The sequence below is a fragment of the Trichosurus vulpecula genome, chromosome 6 (genome assembly GCF_011100635.1).
Source record: "Trichosurus vulpecula isolate mTriVul1 chromosome 6, mTriVul1.pri, whole genome shotgun sequence".
Classification (NCBI taxonomy): Eukaryota; Metazoa; Chordata; class Mammalia; order Diprotodontia; family Phalangeridae; genus Trichosurus; species Trichosurus vulpecula.
Window position 1 is genome coordinate 231,569,820 of NC_050578.1, and position 24,947 is coordinate 231,594,766.

At 39.6% G+C, this 24,947-nt stretch overlaps 1 protein-coding gene across 1 annotated transcript; it reads right to left on the reverse strand.

Annotated features, from left to right (window-relative positions):
- Window positions 1-1,396: 1,396 nt before the first annotated feature.
- CSRP3 (cysteine and glycine rich protein 3) lies at window positions 1,397-24,476 on the reverse strand. Its single transcript, XM_036764911.1, has 6 exons — window positions 24,311-24,476; window positions 15,585-15,728; window positions 9,408-9,576; window positions 6,528-6,660; window positions 4,080-4,173; window positions 1,397-2,215 (listed from the first exon to the last, which is right to left on the reverse strand). Exons 2-6 carry the CDS (start codon window positions 15,694-15,696, stop codon window positions 2,139-2,141), a joined length of 585 nt encoding a protein of 194 aa, XP_036620806.1. The 5' UTR covers window positions 15,697-15,728; window positions 24,311-24,476; the 3' UTR covers window positions 1,397-2,138.
- Window positions 24,477-24,947: the final 471 nt, after the last annotated feature.

Consider the following 24,947-nt stretch of genomic DNA (forward strand, 5'->3'; position numbering starts at 1 on the left):
TAAATAACTTCCACAAACTATGAGGACTCAAGTTCACAGCTCCATTCCTTTAGTAGCTCCCTGGATTATATCCAGTTGTACACAGAATAATATCATTTAGGATTTAAAATTTTTATTTTATTTTAATTAATATTTTTGTTGTCTCAGTGTTACCGTGTCTATTTTAAACCATGACCTGCCTCTTCCTCAAATGGCTCCTCTTTTATGTCAACGTAACACTACCATTTCCCATCTCCCCCATTCTGGACTGGAAATCTTGGATTCTTGGAATCATCTTTGATGTTTACTTCTTACCCTCACATTTAGTTTACTGGAACAACCTCTTAAGTGGTTAATACTATTCCACTCCATTGATACACAAATGCTAGATTATTTCCTCTAACACATTCCTTTGTTCTGCCTAGAATTTCTAGTAGCTCCCTATTGCTCAGTAGATCATTTTGTAGCTCCTGAGCTTACACTCAATAGGCTTCCATCAGCTGGCTCCACCTCAGCACTGCTTCCTCACATTGCTTCACCATGCAGGGTATCCATTCCAGCAAGGTCATTCTCTACCCACAACAGGTGCCAGGCTTGCTCTTGCTTTTTCTACTCTTCCCACAAGGAATCAATAAAAAAATGTGAAGGAGGACAGCCTAGCAGTGCCAAATTTCAAACTATATTACAAAGCAATGATCATCAGAACAATCCAGTACTGACTAAGAAATAATGGTGGATCAGTGCAATAGATTAGGTACACAATACATAGTTGTAAATTACCATAGGAAGCTAGTGTTTGATAAACCCTCAAATCCAACCTTTTGGGGCAAGAACTCACCATTTGACAAGAATTTCTGAGAAAACTGGAAAGCAATTTGGCTACCTTCCTTCACATTTTTTTATTGTTCTTCCAGATGAATTTTGTTATTTTTTTCTAGCTCTATAAAGTGATTCTTTGGTAAGTTTGATTGGTATGATATCTATCTGGCATTTAAAGTCCTTCACTGCCTGTCTCTAATCTACCTTTCCAGCCTTTCTGTATACCACTCCTCTTACCAAATTCTTTCTGCTGAGAAGGGATGGGCTCAAGGTCATATAATGATGTAGTAGTTGAAGCAGAACTAAAATTCAGGTCTCCTAACTTCTATTTTCTATCATCTCTCTCTGTTTCTCTGTCTCTGTCTGTCTCTCTCTCTCTCTCTCTCTCTCTCTCTCTCACACACACACACACACACACACACACACACATGCACACGCACACGCACATGCACATACACATACACATACATCTCTGAGTAACGGAAGAGAGGAAAGAATTTCATAACCAGCTGCAGTTGGATCTCAGCTCTAATAATTTGAAATAAAAGACATTTAAATGAGAGAATAAATCCAAGAACAAAGGAACAGCCTTTTAAAATGGTTTGTGAAGTAAACAATATCTACCATTTATTATCATTTGAGTTTTCAAGAAACATGCAGGATTAAAAATCTGGTGGATGAGATAAATATTTCCTTTCCAACAACAGCATGCTTTTAACTTTCTGCTTAAAAATTGGAACCGTATTTTCTCTTTTCCCTCACCTCCTCATCTCTTCACCCTTATATGAATTTTTCTCCAAGCTGGTAGGCTGGGAAAGTGACTCGAATCTTCTACTGTTTTCCTTAGTCGACTGTTTTCCTCTTTTATTTTTTCTTTAATTCAGTTCAACAAACATTTCTTAAACACCTACCATATGCAAGGAAATCTTTACATTAGGCTCGCAACTTCCAAAGCTCCCATTCACTTCCCATGGTTGTGATTACCAGACACCTGACTGAGACTGACTGTAAAGGATATGTGTTTCCACATTCTCTTGAAAAATTATTCCCCATTAAAAACTCAATTTAAGAAATGTACCAGGACATCCTCTGGCACCAGTTAACATTTATCAATCCCAAAAGTAGCCCAAGAATTAAATTATTTGTAACATAATAGACTGACATTAATTTTCTTCCAAAGACTTTCCTAGCATCACTTAGTACATCGGCTGCTTCTGAAAAGAAATCTTCTCCAGCTTTCGAAGATGATTATTGGGAAAAGGTGTCATTCCGTGTGAGATTGCTTATCAAAACTTTGTACCAGGAAAAGTCATACTCAAATGCCCAGAATTCAGCATACTTCACTCTTTCCTCTCCACTTGTTTTGTGTGACCTCCAAACCCAATCCCTGTGGGGCCAAAATTTTTGGCATAGCAAACTGAAAGAAAAGAGATGAGAATGTGGAAAAAGAGAAAACAGCTTAGTCAATGATATTACTTCATCCTAATTCAGTAAGTTCATTTTATCCGTTAGTTCTAATACACTTTGCACAATAGGTACTTTCCTGAAAATATCTGTGAATGCTGGTTGGTATTCTATGGTTCTATTCCCAGTGAATGCTAGAATTCCAAGATTCTGTTCCTTATGAATGATGAGAGTCTTGGGATCTATAACTATATACTCCATAGTGCTGAGGACCCTCTCTTTTTACTTCTTTACACCTACTTGGGCAAACTAAAACCTCAGGGGGCTCCGGTAATGCAAATGATCTCCCCCAAAGCCATGGGTTTTTGGTGTTCTTTTTGTTTCTTTTGTGTAGATTGGGGTAAATTTTCTTAAAACTAAACCTATTTATATCTTGAAAATTTTTTTCTTAAATTTGGATCTACCCGTATCTAAAAAAATGTTTTTTCTTAAAATTGGACCTACCTGTATATCCATTTAAAAGGTTTAAACTGAATCTGTAACTGGCAAGCCCTTGCCTACTTTACAGCAAGAAATTTCAGTGTAGGAAGTTTGCCAAGAGGAAATCATGGCACCTAACCCCACCAGTAGCTATAACTTGTATTTAGTGGTGTGGACAAGAAGTGAAACTGCTGACTTAAAGGCCTAAACTCTGTGGGGCATTTCACTTTTGGGGTGAAACAAAATGGACAAACTTTAAGTTGTGTAAGAACCTTTGAGGTTAACTTGGAATTAGGTATGGGGGGACTCAAAGGGCAATACAGCCCATGTTGACTGTGACTAGAAGACAACATTGTCATTAATGATTTCTGTTGGGGAAATGATGTAGAATACATTAAAAGACCATCTATGAGCACAAAAGAGATGGGCTAGCCATGGAGTGAGAGTAACACATAAGAGTCAGCCCCAATGATTCATTGATATATAAGAAATAATCAAAGAACCAGAGGAAGGCTTCTCTGGAGAAAGCAACTTGGGTCAGTGGCTCTGGAAGTAGAGGACCTGGATTCATATTCTGCCTCTGATGCTTACTGACTTGTGTGACCTGTAGCATCACTTTACCTCCATAAGTCTTAGTTTCTTCCTCTGTAAAGTGAGAGGGGGGATGGGTCAAATGGTTTCTGAGATCTCCTCCATCTCTAACTCCTATGAGGGTTTAGGGAAAAAATATCTACACTGGTTGAGAAGGAGTGGATGTACTGGAATCAGATTCAGGAAGGGAGTTCCCACACTGACGATATCAAAGGAGCCCATGTCAATGTAGGTGAAATGAAGGGAAGATGTGACATTTGAGACAAGTTAGTCAATGATCACTTTTCTCCTCCATCTAGGAGAAGACTGGGTTTTCTTGAAGAGGGTGGTACTGTAGTGACAGTGATGAGGGCAAGAGATTGGAGCTGGCAGGGTGTATGAAAGGAGAAAGAGTGTTGTTGCCAAGGCACAGGTAGCCCGAAGGAAGGAGATGGAAATGTGGAGTTTCATCATAGTGACAGAGCTTCAGAGCATTTTTAGTGCTAATTGCTAGGGCCTGTGAATGTATCATCTGCTTCTCTTCAATGAGGCTTTGACCAACTCCAGTCATGGTAACAATTAATTTCCCCCTATTGACACACCCAAAGTATGATACTAGGCTGGATTCTGGGTAAGGGATTAAATGGATGGAATGACTAAAACTGTATTGAGTTTGACATGTCCTGTCCCCTGACGCAGCCTTAGCCCTCATCAGAGAACCCAAATTCTATGATTACTCAGAAAGCTTCCTTGACAGGAAGGCAAAGAAGGCCCTCTGGCACAGAGATGCCCATGATGTAACTTGACATTCCTCTCCTCTCACTCACCTTTGCAGTAAAGTTCTCCATCCTTGTCAGTGACATTTGTAGATTCTAAACTTTTCCCACAGATGGCGCAGCGGAAGCAAGTCTTGTGCCATGGCTGAGGAGTAGAAGGAAAGATGTCACAAATAACTAGGCAAATAATGCTTTTCATACTGCAGGACAGTGACTGAAGCCCTATGAAAAGATACAACCAGTCCTTAGAAAACATAGGTGTCTATTGACCAGTATGGGCTCAGAAGAAAAATCCAGCTGAATCCAATTAAATTTAGAAATAAGTGATGAGTAAAGGTGTTGTTTAGTTTTAGCAAGGAAGGTTAACTCGGTTCAAACATGTCCATTAGTTTTATCATCCAAGAAACAACCTGACAGTATTTGGCAAGCATATGACATTGAGTTGGAATTTCAAATTAAGCTTGTATCCATGATGAAAGGAAAAGTGCCAATCATCAACCAATTCAATCCAATGAAATATCTTTGCTTTAGTTATTTGGATATTTCAGACAAAATGATTTTGTTGGTTTATTCCAAGTCTTCACAGCAATTTGCACAACTCACTTAATAGAGCCTCCAAGTTCCATTCCTGACTCTCTATATTTTTCCATCTCATACCAGCAGCCTTCTCACTCTGAAGATGCCTTTATTTTGCAGCCCTCTTCTCTGATTGGTAAGTCCTGGCTTGGACCACCATTTTATAAGCTACCAAAGGGATGCTCGCTGCATCCCCAGATCCATTTCTCACTTTCAGAACTGTTATACCTCCTCACCAGCACCTTTACCAGAAAATTCCTAGCTCCATCCATCCTACTCCCTCTTTCTCGCTCCCTTTTATGTGTTTTCTTCCCCCATTAGAATATAATGAGAGTAGGGAATACAGTAAGTGCTAATTAAATGTTTTATCTATCTACCTGCTTTTGAGACTTATAAAGTGTTCTTCAAAGAAAAAAACCTGTGAGGTAACTATCAAGAATAATTAGTTAACTCAGGGTTGTGTTTGTCCTCCATTCTTGAAGAGGACCATGACATCAGGGAAATGATGGCATGACTTGCAGATGACTTTGATTTGAAGTTAAGGAGGAGGAGAATGAGGGAGTGAGAGAACTTATAACTCATTTTTTTAAAATGAATGTTAAAAATTGTTTTACATGTAATTGGGAAAAAATAAAATATTATTTAAATAGAAAGAAAAAAGTATTGAACAGCACCTCCCTCCCCCCAAAAAGAAAAATTAGTTAAAATAGGAAACTGGATGTCCCATGTCTCCCCATGTTCCCTTCTTCCTTTCCCCCAAGGTGGAGCAGATAGTTGGCTTTATACTGGATGTCCCATGTCTCCCCACGTTCCCTTCTTCCTTTCCCCCAAGGTGGAGCAGATAGTTGGCTTTATGGATAAAATGTTGGACTCCAAAGGAGGAAGACCCAAACTCAAAGCTTGCCGTAGATATTTATGTGCTGTGAAATAGTAAATAAATTATCCTTTCTGAGCCTCAGTTTCCTCATCCATAAATGCAAATAATAATAGCCCCTAACTCACATGACTATTGTGAAGATCAAATAAAAAACATGTATCTTTACACACACACACACACATACCATAAATATGTGCTATATATACCATATATATGTGCTATATATATAAAGTGTTTTGTAAACCTTAAAGTGCTATATAAATTCTAACTACTATTATTTGGTGCTTTCCCCCCTAAAAATTACCTTATCTACTTTGTATGTAATTTGTATATCTTCCATAGAAGATATATTATATTATATTATTATACTATACCATAGCAATTATACTAATCCATCCCCCTTAGAATGTAAACTTCTTGAGGACAGGGACAGTTTTGCTTCTTTCTTTGTATCCTCAATATATAGAACAGTACCTGGTATCCCATTAGCACTTAATAAATGCTTGTTGATTGATATGCTTCCTTCCCACTTTCCATAACTCAGGTGAGTTCTTCCCCACTTGCAGCTTTTGCAGCAATAGCCTCTCCTAATTCTCCACTTGGGGTAGGGTGTTGGGGGTTGGGGGAGAAAAGTTCCAGGGTCTCAGCCATCCCCATCACAGGGTGCTCTACTCACATCTGTCCCCCCCCACTACAGGGTTTTCTCTTGTGAGATCCTGTTGCCTTGGGCTGGTATATTTTGTGGTGTTTGCCCCAAATACCAGAATTACTAGTTATGGCCTTTCTTTTCTATTTTTGATGCCTAACTCTAAAATTATATTAGAGGTGAGAGTCAACAATCATACATTATAAAAGCCTTCCTTCTCCCCCCATCCCCAAACCAAAAAATGTTAACTCAATTCCATACTTCAGAATATGTTTCAGAATGATAGTCATAGACAATTGGTAATACGAATTTCTTTCAGTGTCCCCTGGTTTCTTGAATCCAAATTCAAGCAAAAAATATTTGCCACCAAAAATGAAGAGAGAAAGAAGGTCCTCCTTACTTTGCCACCGCCCATTATCTTTTCAGCAGCATAGACTGATTTGCCACAGCGAGGGCATTTCTCCACTTCACCAAACTTGGGGGTAAATTTGGAAGGGTTGCTGCTGGTAGTTGACCGAGCTGTCTTTGGGGACCTAATGGAAAAAAAGACAGGTTAGTGGTCCACGATATACCAATATGCATTTTACCAAAGATAGTTAATTTCCTGAGACAGACATTATAGTAGAAAGATCAGGTGGCCTGGATCTTGGGCCTGGTTCAGCCACCGACTCTCCCTTCTCCTCTCTGGGCCTTAGTGATCTCTTGTATAAAGTGATGGAGATGAGGGAGATGATTTTTAAGGTCCCTTCCAACTCTAATATTCTATGATTCTAGGTTCTAGTTTTTCTTATTTAGCTTGGGGCCCTATTTCTATGTGTATAGTGATTTGAAGCACTCTGTCTTCCTCTCTAAAGAGAAATTTGAAAACTTTATTATAGGATGAGGATGGATTGATGGTACATGTCCAAAAGCAACAGTGTAGAATTTCTCTTTGCAATCCAGTCTGCCATATTTTACTCAAAGGATGGATCCTGCATGGGAGACCAGAAACAAAGCAAATGGGTAATATAATAACACGGTTATAAGGTCAATCAACAAGCATTTATTATTAAACTCATCTGATCTAGCATACAGAACTTTACAGCTAAGCAGCATATTCACAAATGTTAAATATTTCATCCTCACTACAACCTTATCAAGCATGTAGAGGAAGGATTATTATTCCCATTTCACAGATGAGAAAACTGAGGCTCAGAGATTTAAAGTATCCAAGGACAAATGCCTGGTAAATCCCAAGGCTAAGACTAGAGACCAGGCTTTCTGACTCTTCCTATAATACCATCGCAATAACAAAACTAAGAACACAATAGGAACCTTCTCAATGCAATCCTTTTTTCTCCAAGTAGAGACCCCATTCTGGAACTGAACATCAGGTAATTAAAAGAGACTTCTCTTAAATTTCAGGATTTCATATCCTTTTTTGTACTTGTTACTACTTTTCCTTCCTAAATTTTTGGACTAGACTATTGAAGGGGTATGGATTTAGGCAGTGAGGTAGTTTAACGGTTAAAGCCTAGAGACAGGTAGACCTGAGTTAAAATCCTTCCTGGTTAGTCACTTAACCCCTGTTTGCCTCAGTTTCCTCATTTATAAAGCAGGGTCAATAATAACACCTACCTCAAAGAGTTTCTGCGAGGATCAAAAGGGATATATGTCTGTATATATGTTTATATATATGTATATACACATGTATGTATGTGTGTATAAATATATACATATGTGTGTGCATATGTATGTGTGCATAATGCTTTGCAAACCTCAAAAGGCCATATAAACATTATTGTTGTTGTTGTAATATATACAATCTTCAAATGGTCTGAGATTTCTTCATTTGGGCAAGTGTCATGCAAGTACTGAAGCCAGTGCAAAGATAAGTAGCCTGGATTGCTACCCCTCCTAGGAGCTTATAGCCTAGACATTCAATGCTAACAGAAAGAAAGTATTCCAGCAGCCAAGAAGAGGAGAGCTCAGTTCTGGTTGGAGGAATCAGCAAATTCTAGAAGGATAGTATGTCAAAGCTGGAAGGCACATCTGAAATCATCGATTCCAATTTCTTCATGTTGCAAACAAGACTTCCTTGAAGAGGCAGCCCAGCTCAAGAAACTTGGAAGCCAGCTGTCTAAAGGTGGATAAGATTTCAACAGGCAGAGAGAAATGGAATGATGAAGGAATTCTAAGCCAAGGACACAGAGGTACTGGATGTGTCTAGGGAATGAGAGTAATTAAGTAGTCCAAGTTGACTGGACTACAGGGTGCTTGAGTTGGGAATAGCTGAGAAAGGTAAATTGAACCCTTTTCATCATTTCCAAGTCACCTAGTATAGATGAATTAGGTCAGTTTCCCCACCTATGTTATTGTCCAGTGATGAGCCTTTCATTTTTCACTTATCTCTACATACATAGTTTCTCTCCAATAAGATTTATGTTCCTTATGAGCAGGGATTGTTTCATTTTTATCTTTGTATTCTTACTTCCTAGTACAGCACTTGGTACCTTCCCTCTGAGATTGTCTCCCATTCACACAGCATCTTGTGTGCACTTAGTTATCTACATGTTGTCTGTCTTCCCCCATTAAAACGTGAGCTTCATGACAGAAGGTACCAAGTTTTTGCCTTTCTATATATCTCCATTGTTTAACACAGTGCCAGATACACAATTAGTCCTTGATAAATGCTTGTTGACTGACTAATTGACATTGGTTACAAACTGCTGCAAAGATTTCCCAAAGCTATTATACTAATGTCACTAGGAAAGCAGCTGATTATTTATTTAGGATATGAAAAAATCCCTACAGAGCCACCCTTTTGAATGATTTGTAATTATTCATCTTATGACCCAGGGTTGAAAATCTGGGGAGCCAGAGAGGAGATTTTTGTATAAGATAAGAATACACAATACAGTAATGACTTTAGCTATATTAATGTGATTGACATTTAATCTCCCAAAGGTTAAAAAAGGAGAAGCTGTGAAGGTCTCTAAGCCTTCAAACCCCATAGAGTCCGGGCATTTCAGGTTCTCCATCGACATGCAAACCAAGAGCCCTTGTGTAAGAGTAATTGCCTTTTAGAATGGCAGATAATTTAGAGAGTCTTTAGAAAAATGAAACATTGTTTAAAAAAAAACTTGGTCAAATTGACTATTCCCATTATAGACCCGTCAACACTACAGTCCCTTCTTCCACTTCCAGAAAACGTCACTATGGAAACTAAATGAAGTGCCCTAATAATTGGGTAATACAGCATCAACAAAATAGAGAGAGAGGTGACAGAATTTTAACGTACTGTTGGAAGTGCAATCCAAGATGTTCACCGGTATCAGTACTAAGGCAGCCGGCACCTTGTCCAAATCCAATTCCTTTGGGGCCATATTTCCTCCCATAGCATGATTTGCAATAGATCTCAGATTCATGAGCTGCTACTGTTGTACTGTCCAGAGATTTCCTGCAAGCCACTGAAAGAGGAAACTTGGTATTAGGGGTCCTGCTTGTGCCAGAATATCATCCTCCTCCTAAGCAGTCACTTTCAAAATAAGTTCATTATCAAGTTTGCATTAGTGATTGGGAAGGTGGTGCAGTGGATAGAGCACTGGATCTGGGGTTAGATAGACCTGAGTTCAAATCTGGTCTCAGATATTTATTAGCTTGTGACCCTAAGCAAGTCACGTCACATTTGTCTGGCTCAGTTTCCTCATCTGTAAATGGGGATAATAACAGCCTCTGTCTCCCAAGGGAGTTGTGAGATATTTGTAAATTACTTTGCTTAAAGTTCTATTTAAATGACACCTATTATTTGTTTCCACAGATTAATAATGCATTTTAATTTGTATTGTTTTAATATTGCTATCATTTCCAGATATTCTCCTTTGTCCCCCCAAAATGGAATCTTTCTTTGTAACAAAGAAAAATGGTTTGGGGAAACCACTGTATTTGGCAGTGTACGCCATATTCTTCCCCCGTTGTCCCCTCCCTACCTCTCTGAAGAGAGGAGGTGATGCGTTTCATTAACCATTACCAATGACCAAGATTTGTCATTCCAATCACTCAGAGTTTGGCTTCCTTTTAGTGTCCTTTCTGTTTCCATTATTATAATCATTGCACAAAGTATTCTCCCAACCATGCCTCTCTTTGTGTAAGTTTATTCAAATCTTCTGATGTCTCTCAGTTCTCCATAGTAATTATTTCTCACAGCACAAACACATTCCATTCCATTCATATACCGCTTTGTTTGGCCAAGTAATGGGTAGGCACTTTGTTTCTAGGTCTTTGGTACCGCACAAGTGCACTACGGATATTTCATTAGATACAGAGTCTTTTATTCTGTCTTTGACTTCCTTGGGAATGCACCAGTTGGACGGTGGTATTGTGACTGCTTCATCAGAGTGAAGTTTAGTTAATTTTCTTGCATGATTCTAGATCATCGGTCAGAACAGTTAGATCAATTTACAACTCGAGCAATACAGTAAAGTGTGCCTGTCTTCCCATAGCCCATCCAACCAGAATTGCTGCTATTTTTTGTTGGATTAAATTGGGTCTTTAACCATTTACTGAGTTTGAAGTAAAATTTCAGATTTTCAAATTTGCTTTAATTTGTATTTTTCTTATTATTAGTAATTTAAGACTTTTTTCATATTTTCATGGATAATTCACAGTTGATTGAATGATCATCGTTAACATTAAAATAACACTGGTATACTTGCCACTTCAACCCACATTGAGTTATGTGAGGAAATAGAAATTTGACATTCAAAAAAATGAAATTAGTGACAGAACTTGGACCCAAACAAATCTATGATAGATATATGATAGAGGCAACACAAGTTTAGGCATTCAGTGATTGAGATTGAATATCTTTTAAAAAGGGACATTTCCAAAAGAGTAAATGAGTTCAACTTGACACTGCCCTCTGCATTTGACTTCTTTCCCCTCCTTATACTGTCACCAATCATGCCTTGCCAAACTGCAGTCTCGAATTACTACCACCATCCACTGCCCTCACTTCTATTCACACACTGCTGATTAGAGCTGTAAAAAGTCACGGAACTGTGCTGACTGTAATCACTATGAATTTATGTTACATAATCTTAATTGGGCCCTGACTGAATGATGGCAATCCTTTTAAATCTCCCTAAAATATGGATCAACTAAGTTAATATTTGTACAATGTGCTTAGCACAGTGCCTGGAACACAGTAGGGACTGTATAGATGGTTAGTCTCTTTTTCCCTCCTCCTTCTTCCAAGTCATTCACCTCTTCACCACTGCAACTTTTATAAATCTTTTCATTCCTTCACAATCCTTGCATAGCACCCCATCTCACCCCTATGCTGAGGACTTCCTCTCATATTTCACTGAAAAAAATTGAAGCCATCCACCAAGAGCTCTCTCTTCTTCCCTCATCTTCATCTCACTTCACTCATATCTCTTTGTCCCACTATATCCTCCTTGGGCGGCCTTTCTCCTTACTAAGGCAAACCCCTCTATATGCATCTTTGATCTCATCACTTCCTGTTTTCTCCAAAAGATAGCCCTGCTTTGTCATCCCTACTTTCTCTCCAACCTTCATTCTATTGAGTCCTTCCCATCTGCCTATAAACATGCCCATCTAAATCCTTCAAAAACCCTCACTTGATTGGTCCATCTTCACTAACTATCATCCTAAATCTCCCCTCCCCTTCATGGCTATTTATTTGAGGAAGCCGTCTATACTCAGTGCTTCCCTTTCTTCTCTTCTCACTAGATTGGGGAATCTGTGGCGTTGAGGCCACATGTGGCCCTCTAGGTCCCCAAGTGCAGCCCTTTGACTGAATCCACCCCTGTTTGCAATCTGGTTTCCAACATCATCATTCAACTGAAAGTGCTTTCAATAAAGTCACTAAGGATCTTTAAGTCGCCAAATCTGATGACCCTTTCTCAATCCTTACCATTCTTGACCTCTTTATAAGCTTTGTCACCATCACCCACTTCCCCTAGATACACTCTTCTCTCTAGGTCTCTGATCTCTGCTGGTTCTCCTGCTCAATCTCAGTCTCCTTTGATGGACTTTCCTTCAGGTCATGCCCACTAATGGTGGGTATCTCTTAGGTCTCTGTCCTGGGTCCTCCTTTCCTCTCTCTACATTATCTTATTTCGTGACCTTATCAGTTCCAATGAGATAAATTATTACTTATCCACTTCTTAGTCCCCACTACTGGTTTTTCATCTAGGTTAATGTCTACTCATCTTGGGGGTCCCCTAGTCCCTGTCCCAGACCTTCTCTTCTCCCTCTATACTAATTTGACTTCACAAGCCAGTTCTGTGGGCTCAATTATTATCTCTATGCAGATAATTCCCAGATCTTCATATCCAGTCCTAACCTTTCTCCTGAGTGTCTCATATAACCAGCTGTTTATTGGATGACTCCAACTGGTTGTCCAATAGGCATCTCAAATTCAGCATGTCCAAAACAATTCATTATCTTTCTTCTTAAACTTTCCCTCTACCCTACTTCCTAAATTATTAGGGAAGATGCCACCAATCTTTCTGTCACCCAGCTCACAACCTCAGTGTCATCCTCAACTACTGTCTCACATAGCCAGTTTATTGCCACATCTTGTTATTTCTACCTTTACAACCTCTGTCATATATGTCCCCTCCTCTCTATTCACATAGCCACCACCCTTATGTGGCCTCATCTTCTCATGACTGAACCTTTGCAGTAATCTTTGGGTTGGTCCCTCTGCCTCAGGTCTCTCTTCATTCTGAGTCATTTCCTCTGAGCTGCCAAAATGACTTTCCTACAATATAGGTTGGGCCATGTCACTTCTCTACTCAATAAACCCAGGGGCTCCCTATTACCTCTAGGATTAAACAGAAAACCCTTTCTGTGGCTTTTAAAGCCCTTTACTACTTGGTCCCTTCCTTTCTTTCCAGTCTTTTTGCACAAACTCCCTCCTTCACACATTCTGTTATCCAGTGACATTGGCCTAATTACTGTTCTATTGGGGGAGACAACATGTACAAAAGTTGTTGCTTATAAGAGACATATGGAGTAGATAGCTTTAGGGTAGATGGCCCTAGTAGCTGTGGGACCAGAGTAAGACCTCCTGGTGACATGTGAGCTGAGTCTTAAGGGTGGAGGTTAAGAAGGAGAATATGCCAAATATATGGAGTCTTTTATTCTGTATCATCAATTAATCAACAAACATTTATTAAGAGAGACAAAGCTCTCCTTAAAAGCCTTGTTTGTCACAGGCTAAAAATGAATTTTTGCCATCCTATAGTATTTCTTTTGGTTGAGAGAATTCTTGGGTGGGGTATGAATTGGATTAGATGACCCACAAGGCTCCTCCCACTTCTGAGATTCCAGGATTCTGTGAGTGGAATTTGCAAAATCCATCAAGGTCTCACTAGAGCTGTTGAAACCTGGATTATCATCATAGAAATGTTTCTGTATGACACCTGAGATGACTTTTAATAAACAATCTTTCATCACAAAACTAAAAACATTGGTAATCTGCCATCACCTGAGAATGACCATTTATTCCCCAGTTTTAAAATGATAATTGTATTTACTGAGGAAGGTAAAGGATAATGGAAGCCATGGGGGTAGATGCAGTGTTCCTATTTCTGTAATGGAGTATCTTTTTTCCTGTAACAAATGGTGCTAAAGCCTTTGAAGTGTTATTAAAATAGCTCCCAGATATGGCATAACTTATCAGCCTAGGAGGAGCACAGAGGAATTAGAGGTTTGCCAGGAGCTGGCCTGCTAAATTTGAAACTAGGCCTACCAAGGTGGGGGAGACTCAGTAGCTGAGGAGAAATTTGGAAAGGAGGGCCTCCTTCATTCCCTTAGGGGCTGGTTTATGACCAAATTTGCACTGATGGGACTGGTAAATGATAACATTTGCATAAGACATGTGCTGGCTTTCTCATCACTCTAAGCTTCTAGCCATAGTGACATATTTGGTACCTGTGAGAATAACCTGATAGGCTAATAATCCCAGGAGAATCCTAGGGACCAGTGCCCAAAGTGGAATCAGTTGCTGGATTAACAGATTACCCCACCACCTGCTCACACCAGGAGTTTCTTAAGTATCTAGCTGTTTTATTTTTAAAGATGAACATCCTCAGATGGGCAGAACTGATGAATGAGAATTTAAAACAGAACAAAATAAATAAAATAGAAAAAGACCCACTCTTGGGCAGGTGTAGATTTGCTAATGATTTGAGTTGTAGGATGGTTAAGTGTTTTCTAAAGTCATCTTACATGTCCCTTAGTTGTATTACTATCACAGAAATCCACAGCAGCTCTTCAGAGATTTTGAGGAGCTCGGAGAGTTGAAAAGGGCCTTAGAGAGAGAGCATCTTGAAGGACTTGGATGCAGAAAGCCTAGATGGGAATGCTGGCTCTGCCATTTACTATCTGGGCCACCTTGGGCAAGTCTTCATCTCTCCAAGCCCTGGTTTATTGATGGATAAAATGGGGACCAGCTGACATCTTCTACAAGACACAGGGCAGGTAGTCCCCCCTACTATCTACCCAATAAAGTTCATAAGATAGGGTGGGGGCTGGAACTGGAACTGTATATGTGTAGGATGTTCCATGTGAAAAACTTCTTTTGCTAATGCACATTAGCACCATCTTCCCAACTTACACTCTTAATGCATTGCCTGAAGTACTGAAAGGTTAAGGGAATTCCATCCAGGGTCATATATCCCAAAGAGGGACTTGAACCCAAGTCTACCAGTCTTGGATGCCAGCTCTCCGTTCACCAGGACAGGATGATAAAGTTCTCAAGAGCTGAAAAGGACATTGGAGACTGACTAGTCTAAATACCTCATCTGAAAGATGAGGAATCTGAGGCCAGCAAAAGTGATATATCTTGGTTCAAGGTCACATCATTAGGAAGTACATAGGACATCCAGAATTTGAACTCAAGTCTTTTGATTCCGAAGCCTGTGTTAATTCTTGGTCAGCTAGGTGATACAGTGGATAGAACAATGGACCTGGAGTTAGGTTCCAAATCCAGCCTCAAGATACTTATTGACTGTGTGACCCTGGGCAAGTCACTTAACCACTGTTTGCCTTGATTTCCTCAACTATAAAATGGGTGTCATAACAGCACCTACCTTGCAAGGTTGTTTTGACAATCAAATGAGACAATATTTGTAAAGCACTTAATACAGTGCCTAGTGCATAGTAGGCACTATACAAACGCTCATTTCCTTTTCCCCTCTTCCCCTCTGCTACATTTGAGCCATAGAGATTAAACTGTTTAGCCTGTTGTCCGAGGCCCTCCACAATCTAGTTAGGCAAAAAGAACTCGAACCACCTTCTACCATTTAATATGTCAGTGATAAGGACATACATAATAAGCACTTAATAAATGCTTTTTCACTGGCTCCATTAATTAATTAATTAATTGTATCCAACATAGATTTGGAAGCACCACCTGAACCTAGGAGTTTGTCACCCAACTTACTGCAGTGGAAGCAAGTCTTGTGGAAACTTCTCCCATTGCACTGGATTTCCTCCGCATGATAGACTGTTTTTCCACAGGCCCCACAGCTTGCTCCTCCACCCCAGTTTGGCATCTTTAAGGTTCTCAGTGGATTCAAGAAGCAACCTATAGGAACACACACACATACACACATACTTTCAGGCAACACTAGAAGTGGATCAATTCTTCTGTAAGATCACTTTTCTCCATATGAGTTTGTCTCAACGAGTAAATCTCAGCTCCAACCAAAGATTGAATTCATAGGATTATAGATTTAGGGACAGACAAGACCTTAGCAAGCATTTTATTCTTCAACAAGGAAATCAAGACCCAGAGAAATTAACTGATTTCCCAAGGTCATCTGGATAAGAAATATCAGAGAAGGAATGCAGCCCCGGGTCCTGTTATTCCAAAATCCAATAGTGTTTTTTCCACTACCTCATTCAATCCAAAAATTAAAGCGTTAGCATACAAAATGAGGATTATACCAGTTCGATTGACCCTAGAAAGTAGGATTAGATTAAGACCAAAGGGTGAAAATGATTAGAGAAGCATAATTCAACTCAAAACATCAAAGAATTGGACAATTGGAATAAATGGAACTGTCCAACAAGTCAATTTGCATAGTGTATAGAGCTTTGGGTCTGGAGTTAGAAAGACTCATCTTCCTGAGTTCAAATCTGGCATCAGACTCTAGTTGTATGACTGGGCAAATCACAACCTTGTTTGCCTCAGTTTTCTCATCTGTAAAATGTGCTGGAAAAGGAAATGGCAAACCACTTCAGTATCTTTGCCAAGAAAACACCAAATGGGGTCACAAAGTGTTGAACACAACTGAACAAAACTCAATAAGCTGCTTCCAAAGGTCTTCAAGCAGAAGCTAAAAGATTCCTTGTCACTGAAACTGTTCAGGCTCAAGATGACCTCTGACATCTTTTTCAAGATTCTATGATTTGAAATAAGCTACATCATAGCCATCTTTTCCCTCTAGTTTATCTAGCTAAGAAAATACTTTGATTTTTAAAATATCCGATGTGTTAAATCTGATATACAAAAATGCTTTCCTTTCTTCACAAGGCTAGAGTGACACAATGAATCCCCACTCACCTTGGGCAAATTATTCCAATCTCCTCACCTGTAAAATGGAAATGATCATCTCTGCTCTTTTTACATCACAGGGTTGTTATGAGGATCAAATGAGGCAATGGAGTGAAAGTACTTTGGAAAGGTATAAAACACTATACAGCTGTGAAGGCTTTTAAAATATAAGACACATGAGATCTGCTTATCTGTACAGATTACCAAACTGTTGTTGTAATCTATACTTGAGTACTAAGTTTGGCAGATGGCATTAGTTGAGGAGAGAACTATTTAAAATCATTTTCTCTCTTAAACAATATAATTACATTTTCCATTCTTTCAGGCTAGAATGGAACTAACAGATTCTTGATACAGATTCTGAAATATTCCTTGCTGTGAGGGAATAATTTTTTGTCTCGATTTCTTTGCTTTTCCCAATACTGATTCTTCTTATTTATCGTATGAAATAATATCATTCATAATAGTATTCTTGAAACAGGAACTGGATCTATGAGAGAGAGAGGGAGAGAGAGAGAGAGAGAGAGAGAGAGAGAGAGAGAGAGAGACAGACTTTGATGTGTGTGTGTGTGTGTGTGTGTGTGTGTGTGTGCGCGCGCGCGTAAAGGGTGAGAGAGATAGAGGGGTGGGGGGTGGGGATCTGAAGATACAAAGTAAGTTGTTCAAGGTTACACAGTTAGTCACAGAGCCAGGAGTCAAACCCAACCAAGTCTTTTGATCCCTTGACTACAGGGCTCTTTGCACTATACCAGAGTGCCTGGAATGTCAGCTTGTCATTTGCATGGCATATTATCAGACCACTCTGAGCTTTTGGCTCTGACCTTTCTCTTCTTGGAAGGAAATCATTTCCCTAGAATAGTTAATGAGTATCATTGACTACTCCTAGGTCAACTTGTCCAGATCATATTGCACAAAGTCAGTGCATTGCATATAACAGATGCTTAAATATTTATTAAAATTCACTTCAAAGCTTAAGTTTTTGTAGCTAAGTAATAAGTACAAGTCTCATCCACCCCTTCTCACTGACCCAAAGACGGGAAGGGAATGATCTTCTAAATATAACACCAAAGACAAACCACAAAGTGGCTTGAACACTTAGACATTATGAGAATTTATCATTCTCAGCCTCTTCAAAATCTTAGCACAGGCAGAGGCATGGCTTTTTTCCTTCATAAAACCGTAAAAAATAGTAACAAATGCCACCTTCAAAAAAGGAAGTAATTTTGTTTCTACTGAAAATTGCCTTGTCCATAGCCAACTATTTTTCTCTTATGTGTGTATTATTTATATATGTCTTGCCACTTGTTTATTTTGGATCTCGAGTAAATGATAAGTTTAGAGATGGAAGGGGATTTAGGGCTTATCTGACCCAATCTTCTCATTTGAGAGATGAGAAACTGAGTCTCAGAGGGGGTGAAATTGATTTTCCCAAGGTCGCAAAACTAGCTAGAGACAGAGTCAATCCCCAAACCAGACCCTGGTTTACCAAATCCTTTTAAAATGCTTGTTTTGTTATCTCACACTACCTTCTAATTCATTTTGGGGATACACCTGTCAGCTATCACCTCTATATCAAAGATTCAACCTTCTATCATGAAAGATGACAAACTACTCAGGAGAATAGGAAAACAATATATTTTTGTTCATGCTTATTTTACTCTCAACTTTCAAAGTAAGGTAAAATGAAGGAGAAATGAAATTGATTTCATCCAGAAATGACAGTGGAATTGATGAGATTAATGATGTGGAAATTTACAAACTGACCCTAGATAGAATTTCTCATTTCAGATCTACGGTATGAATTTCACTTCCACATTCTAAAAGATAATGGGCTATGGATCTGCCTCTTGGGGACTATGATTGGCAACATGCTTTTCAAAATGAGTAGAACATCCCCCATCACATAATGTATCACATCCAAGATTATTCCGAAATGATGCCAATTTCTGATGTCCATGCATGAGAAGCAGTAAAAATTGGGAATCTTCAAACATTGTACTGAACAGGTGTTAGTTTCCATGCATGCAGACAGGAATGTATCCACAGAGACTAAAAACAGTCAATAGCAATCATGTCATATTTTGAAGCCAGCAAGTCTGAAGCATGTTAGTTAGTGTAATGGGCAGAATGCTCAACTGGAAGTCAGGGGACCTGGGTTCTAGTCCTGTCTCCACCACTGAGTAGCTATGTGATATTAGGAAAGCCTTTTAACTGATTTGGACCCTTTCCCTTATATGTACCCCTCCCAAACAATACCATAATAAACTGTCCTGCCTACCTTACTCTGAATTATTATAAGGCTCCAAAAAGACAATATGTCCAAGCAATTTAAAAGGTATAATTGCTATATTAATGCAAGGGACTCATATAAATGTAATTTCAGGAGTGAATTAAGCAGCTGTGATTTATTTAGAAGGGCGTTTAGGGTCCTGGCATGCACACATGGACCTTTAAGCCTGTTGCATTTCTTTGGAATTCCTGCATCTCAACATTCCTCCAACTGGGCTCTGAATGTTGGAGTTTCCAGGCCAAGTTCTGATGGAAACACCATTTGTTTATCAGTGTGATATGGCTAGCGTAGGTCACCAAATATAGGTCAGTTTGTCGTTGAGTTCCATCTGTCACACTTATCACAAACACCCTTACACCCTCAGACCACTCTGTGTTGGTTTTAGACATGTCCACATTGTCATCAACAGGGTCTTGGGTCAAGATGAAAATAGGAATCTGAGCAGGGGAGTATGAGAATTGAAAAAAAAAGTGAGCTCTAATACCACATAGAGAGGGGACAGAATGTCCCTAGGCTTCCTAGTTGGATTTTCTTTGGCATCAATGTTCAATTCTAGTCCAAATGAGATTAAATCCTTTAACAGGACCAGTTTCTTAACTCACAGTTAAACTGCCATCAAAAATGTCATAGGCGGGGATGATTAGCTTTGGAATAATGCTACATGTAATTAATTTGGATTAGAATTAAAATTAGTAGGAAATATTTATACCTTAAATATTAAGATTCTCTGTTTCAGAAAATCAAAAAAAAGGTAAAATATTCAGAGGCTTCCTCTTGAAAATAATTAAATATTGCAAGTAAAACAGCTACTTATTTCTCCTGGGTCAGGATATAGTAGGCAATCATTTAAGCAATAGGTATAGTAGATTTAGAGAAGGTGTTTTGGGCACAAAAAGTTGTCCATGGCAGTTCAGTGCTTATTCTCCCCTTGGTCACCCTCCATCCTGTGTCATCTCTTCGGCATGAACTCAGGGGAAGATTTTAAGCCATAGCAAAAATACCAACGTCCCAAAGACATGTATCGGATTTAAGAAACACCATGTTTCCAACCAACAAACAATGAGAAGGACCCGAGAAACTCAGTTTTACGTGGAGTCCTGAATTAGAGGAAGAGGCGGTATAAGGTAATAGAAAGATGGCTGGATTGTTAGAGGACTGAGTTTGGATACTGGCTCAGATTCCAGAGGATCCGGAACCAAATCCCACGTTTGTTCCTCACAGCTTGTGTCACCTTGAACAAGTCACTTCCCTCTCTGAGCCTTGACTTCCTAATTTATAGATATAGTTTAGAAGATTTAGAATTTAGAAGATTTCTAAGAACTTTCCAAACTGAACTGGAAAAAAAAACAAAGCAAAACAAACTGTGATCAACCTTGGACCTCAGAGTCAAGGGACTGAGCTCTCATCCCCATTTCTATGACTATTTTGCTGTGTGACACTGGCCAAGTCATTTTCCTTCTTTAGGTCTAGTTCTAGGTTTGGAAAATGAGGTGTCAGACTAGACCAGGGGTGGAGAAGCTGCAGCCTCGAGGCCACATGTCTTCTAGGTCCTGAAGTGTGGCCCTTTGACTGAATCCAAACTTCACAGGACTAACGAAACTTCCCAAACCGTAGATTCATGGACTAGAAGGATGAATAAGGATAAGAGTCTCATAGAAATGTCACGCTGCTAACACTCACTTTTATCTCTAAGCACAAACAAATGTTGCCCTCCTGCCAAGTCTGACTGTTCTAGTTCAGGACATCGGAACTGGTACCGTGTCACACACATATATCCCAGTTACTGTAGGGATGAGCCTGACATCACCCCCTGTAAAAGACAGAGAATCAAGCAGTTGTAGACTTGCTCCTACCTCTGTCAAGCCCTTCTTGGGTTGGACAAAGGAAACTGTTATGCAGCCTCTACTAAATTAACTTATATTTATGTATAGGTGGTATGGTGGATATAGCACTGGGCCTGCAGTCAGGAAGATTCATCTTCCTGAGTCCAAATCCAGCCTCAGATACTTACTAGCTGTGTGACCATGGGGAAGTCACTTAACCCTGTTTGCCTCAGTTTCCTCATCTTGGCAAACTACTCTCATATCTTTGCCAAGAAAACCCTAAATGGGGTAACAAAGTTGGATGCAACTTCAAAATAACAGCTAAATATATTTTATGTATAAATAAAATAATGTTGAATACTGGTTATAGGACCAGCCTTAAAGTCAAGAAGACCTAGGTTCAAGTTCTATTGTTTACACAACTGTGACCCTAGGATAGTCATTTGACTTCTCAGTACACCAGACAACTCTTTAAGACTCTGAAGCTGCATAGAAGGTGCTGATTTGCACTGGTCGAAAGTTTTTTCAAGGAGTTTCCTTGACCATCCAAATAGGTATGTGTGCATCAAGTGTACTCATCTGAGAACATGTTGTTTTGCTGAGGATCACTGACACATCTTTGTGGGCAAGGACTCAAATGTATCGTTTGTTTTTGTCTTTATATCCTCAGTACCTAGCACATGGATGGTCCCTAATAAAGGTTTGTTGATTGGTTGACTGGAAATAAATTTCTCCTCTTTCATGAAAAGAACCTCTAAGTTCCAGCAATGTTATTACTGAAACTGAGCTTCCCTGTTCAGTAATATTTAATGTTTGAGGAAATTATCCCATATCTTCTACTTTGTCATGCCTTCTAATACCCAGATTTACTCCTTACTCCATAGATAAGTCCCAAGGATTTACTTGAACACAACAAGATTAGATGGCTTACTCAAGGTCAATAACCTAAAAAGTTACAAAGGTGAGAATTGATTCTAAGGCTTCTTGATTCTAAGCTAAGCACTCAATCCACTAAACTATTCTGATGTCTTCTCTCTCAGATTATCAGATAAGACATAGACCAGAGCAAGTATTATCCTCATTTTACACATGAAGTCATTGATGTTCAGTGAACTGAGAGTCAAGGGACGGAGACTCCAAACCATTTCTACCAATGGGTCATGTGACTTATGGGTAGCTAGTAAATGTCAAAAGTGAGACAAAAATCCCAGGGCTACTGATTCCTAATTTTCTTTCCCTCTTGAAAATCTCTCTCTCTCTCTGTCTCTGTCTCTGTCTCTCTCTCTCTCTCTCTCTCTCTCTCTCTCTTTCTCTCTCTCTTTCTCTCTCTCTGTCTCTCTCTGTGTCTCTGTCTCTGTCTCTCTCTCTCTCTCTGTCTCTCTCTCTCTCTGTCTCTCTCCCTCTCTCTGTCTCTGTCTCTCTGTCTCTCTCAGAAATCTTTTTTTTGTTTCTCCTAAAACCCAACAGAGGCAGCTAGATGGCACAGTTGATAAAGGGCTGGGCCTGGAGTGAGGAAGATCTGAAGTCAATTCCAGTTCCAGACACTTGCTAGCTATGTGTCATTGGGCAAGTCACTTAACCTCTGGTTGCTTCAGTTTCCTCAACTATAAAATGGGGATAACAGCAGGACCTACTTTACAAGGATGTTGTGAGGATCAAATGAAATATTTATTAAATCCTTAGCACAGTGCATGACTCATAGTGGGTACTTTATAAATGTTTATTCCCTTTCCCCTAGATATTCATAAACTGTCTGGTGAGACCTATAGACCCCCTCTTCTTAGAATAATGTTTTTAAATGCATAAATTTTTAAAGGATTACAAAGGAAATAAATTATTTTGAAATACAGCTATCAAACTAGTTTTAAAAAACAAGTTTATGGCCCCAGAAAGACCACTGGATTGAAACTTGGACCCATGTTCAAATTTTGGCTTTCCTACTAACCAACTGTGAGGTCTTGGGCAAATAAATCACTTATTGACTCAAGAATTTCTTCATATGAAAATGGCTTATAAGAAAGCATTTTATAAACAGTAATAAACTACATAAATGTAATGCCTGACATCACAAACAGTAATAAACTACACAAATGTGATGCTTTAAGATTCCCGGAGAACTTCCATTATAATAATCCTGCATGGTTGGGAAGGTAAGCACTATTTATTAACCTTATTTTAAAGATAAGCAAACGGAGGATCAGAGATGTGAAGTTATCTGCCCAGGTCACACAGCTAGCAAAACTTAGAGTTTAGATGGGGTCATTTTTCTGGATGATTTTTAACTTAAATCATGATGAGAATCTGCCAGCTGGCCCTTGGCTTCAAATTAGCCTCAAATTAAAGCTTTTCATTTGGCTCTCAGCTCATTATGATGCCTTGAGAGGTAGTTTTATCACTCAGATCCTCACGGTCCTCCTCAGTGAAGTGAAGAGATTGGAGGAGACAATCTCAAAAGCCTTTTCCAAACTAACATCCCATTTACATTTCAAAAGAGCAAAGGTTTTTGAATGCTATCCCTAGTTTCGTTTACTCTTCTTATTTTGAAAGGTCAGTTCATTGTTGATAAGCTCCTGGAAATCTGCATGTATGCAATGATGTGCCTAGTCCAGGCATACCCACCTTCACCACAACCCCAGTGCTCTTTGGGGTGCCTGAGGCTTTATTGAGCATGCTTTAGGAAGACTGGCTTCTATTACTTCTGTCATTCCCTTACCTGGCCCAGAACCTGCTTTTTAACAGGATAAGACTAGCCCCAAAATCGTAGGAGGGGCCTTAGAGATCATCTAGTCCATTTGGCAGTGAAGGAAACTAAGGCCCAATGAGGTGTCACCCAAAGTGACGAGAAAAGTAGGTTTGAATCCCGGATCCTTGGCTATTTGCATGTACTTCATTACATCTCTGTACTAGTACCGCCTTTGATACTCCGCCATAGAGAGTTTGGGCGGGGCTTACGTGAATTCCACAGATGAGGAAACTGACAAACTGAGATAGAAAGTAAAGACGACTCACTCAAGGTCAGCAGCTAATAAGTGGCAGGGCTAAGGTTCATGACTTCTGGTAATCTAATCCAGTGTTAGCCCCTCTACTGTACAACTACCCTCCGGTTTGTGACATTTCACTCTATGGAGGGGTGGCGAGGGGATAAGAATTCATTTCACTATGAAAACAAGCCATAGACACCAACCAGAGACCCTCCCTAACCCACCATCTCACCAAAGACAATAGGTTTTTAAGGGGCTTTTGCGGAGCCCACTGAAGCCTGCCAAGGCTTCTCTACCCCATTCGAGTACATCTAACCACACCCCCATCCCCCACTCCAAGACTTGGCTGTTTTGGAACTTGTGGCCTGAAACAGTCCCGTATTTCAGGAGCAGAACCATTTCTGTGTACCCCCTGCCGAACACCTAATCACATTCCAATAGCCAAAACTTTTCATTGCACACCCACCCTCCTCATTCATTACACAGGAATGTAAATTTCTCTGTGTATCCACTTACCTCCCTGGGTGGTCTCTGTGTGTTCAACTAAGGCAGAGAATCCCAGGGTCCTCTTTAAATACTCAAGGCACTCAATCACCAGCCTTGGCCCCCCATGGTGGGGAGGGGTGAGTGGGGAGGGAAAGCACAGGAGTGAGGGGATGAACAAGCGATGAGTAACCCAACTGCTATCAGCTTGCTGAAAATAACTTGTGAGCAAAGCCCTGAATTTTGCTCCCCCCGCCCCACACACCAGCTGTGGATCTAGGGAAGAACAATGTCATCCCTGAATTTTCAAACTACTCCTTGCCTTAGTATCTCAAATTCAAGTGAGGAGCTTGGCGGTACCAGGGGTGTGTATGTGGGGGGTGTTAAAATAAGAATGACAACGCAATATAATTTAATGATTAAATATATACATTTTTAAAAGTTTCCTACCTTCTCCCCAACCCCTCTGACCTTTCCAGAAAATCTACACAAACTACCTACAAATAAATCATGACCCATATCCAAGAGCACTCTGGAAATCTCAAGCCCAAGTCCTCATGCTAGGATTAAGGAGCAAGAGCTAAAAATAAGCACTATCGACACTGGAAAGGGTATTTTGATAATCTCAATGAAGTCTACAAAATGTGGGTCAGCTAATCAGGGTCCTGCA

What these genes read in the sequence shown, in the direction of transcription:
- CSRP3 (XM_036764911.1), bottom strand. Translation starts at nt 15,696, where the DNA reads ATGCCAAACTGGGGTGGAGGAGCAAGCTGTGGGGCCTGTGGAAAAACA. An exon ending in CAAGACTTGCTTCCACTGCA is followed by an intron (nt 9,577 to 15,584) that starts GTAAGTTGGGTG and finishes TTCCTCTTTCAG; the next exon opens with TGGCTTGCAGGAAATCTCTG. An exon ending in AGATAATGGGCGGTGGCAAA is followed by an intron (nt 4,174 to 6,527) that starts GTAAGGAGGACC and finishes TCTACTCCTCAG; the next exon opens with CCATGGCACAAGACTTGCTT.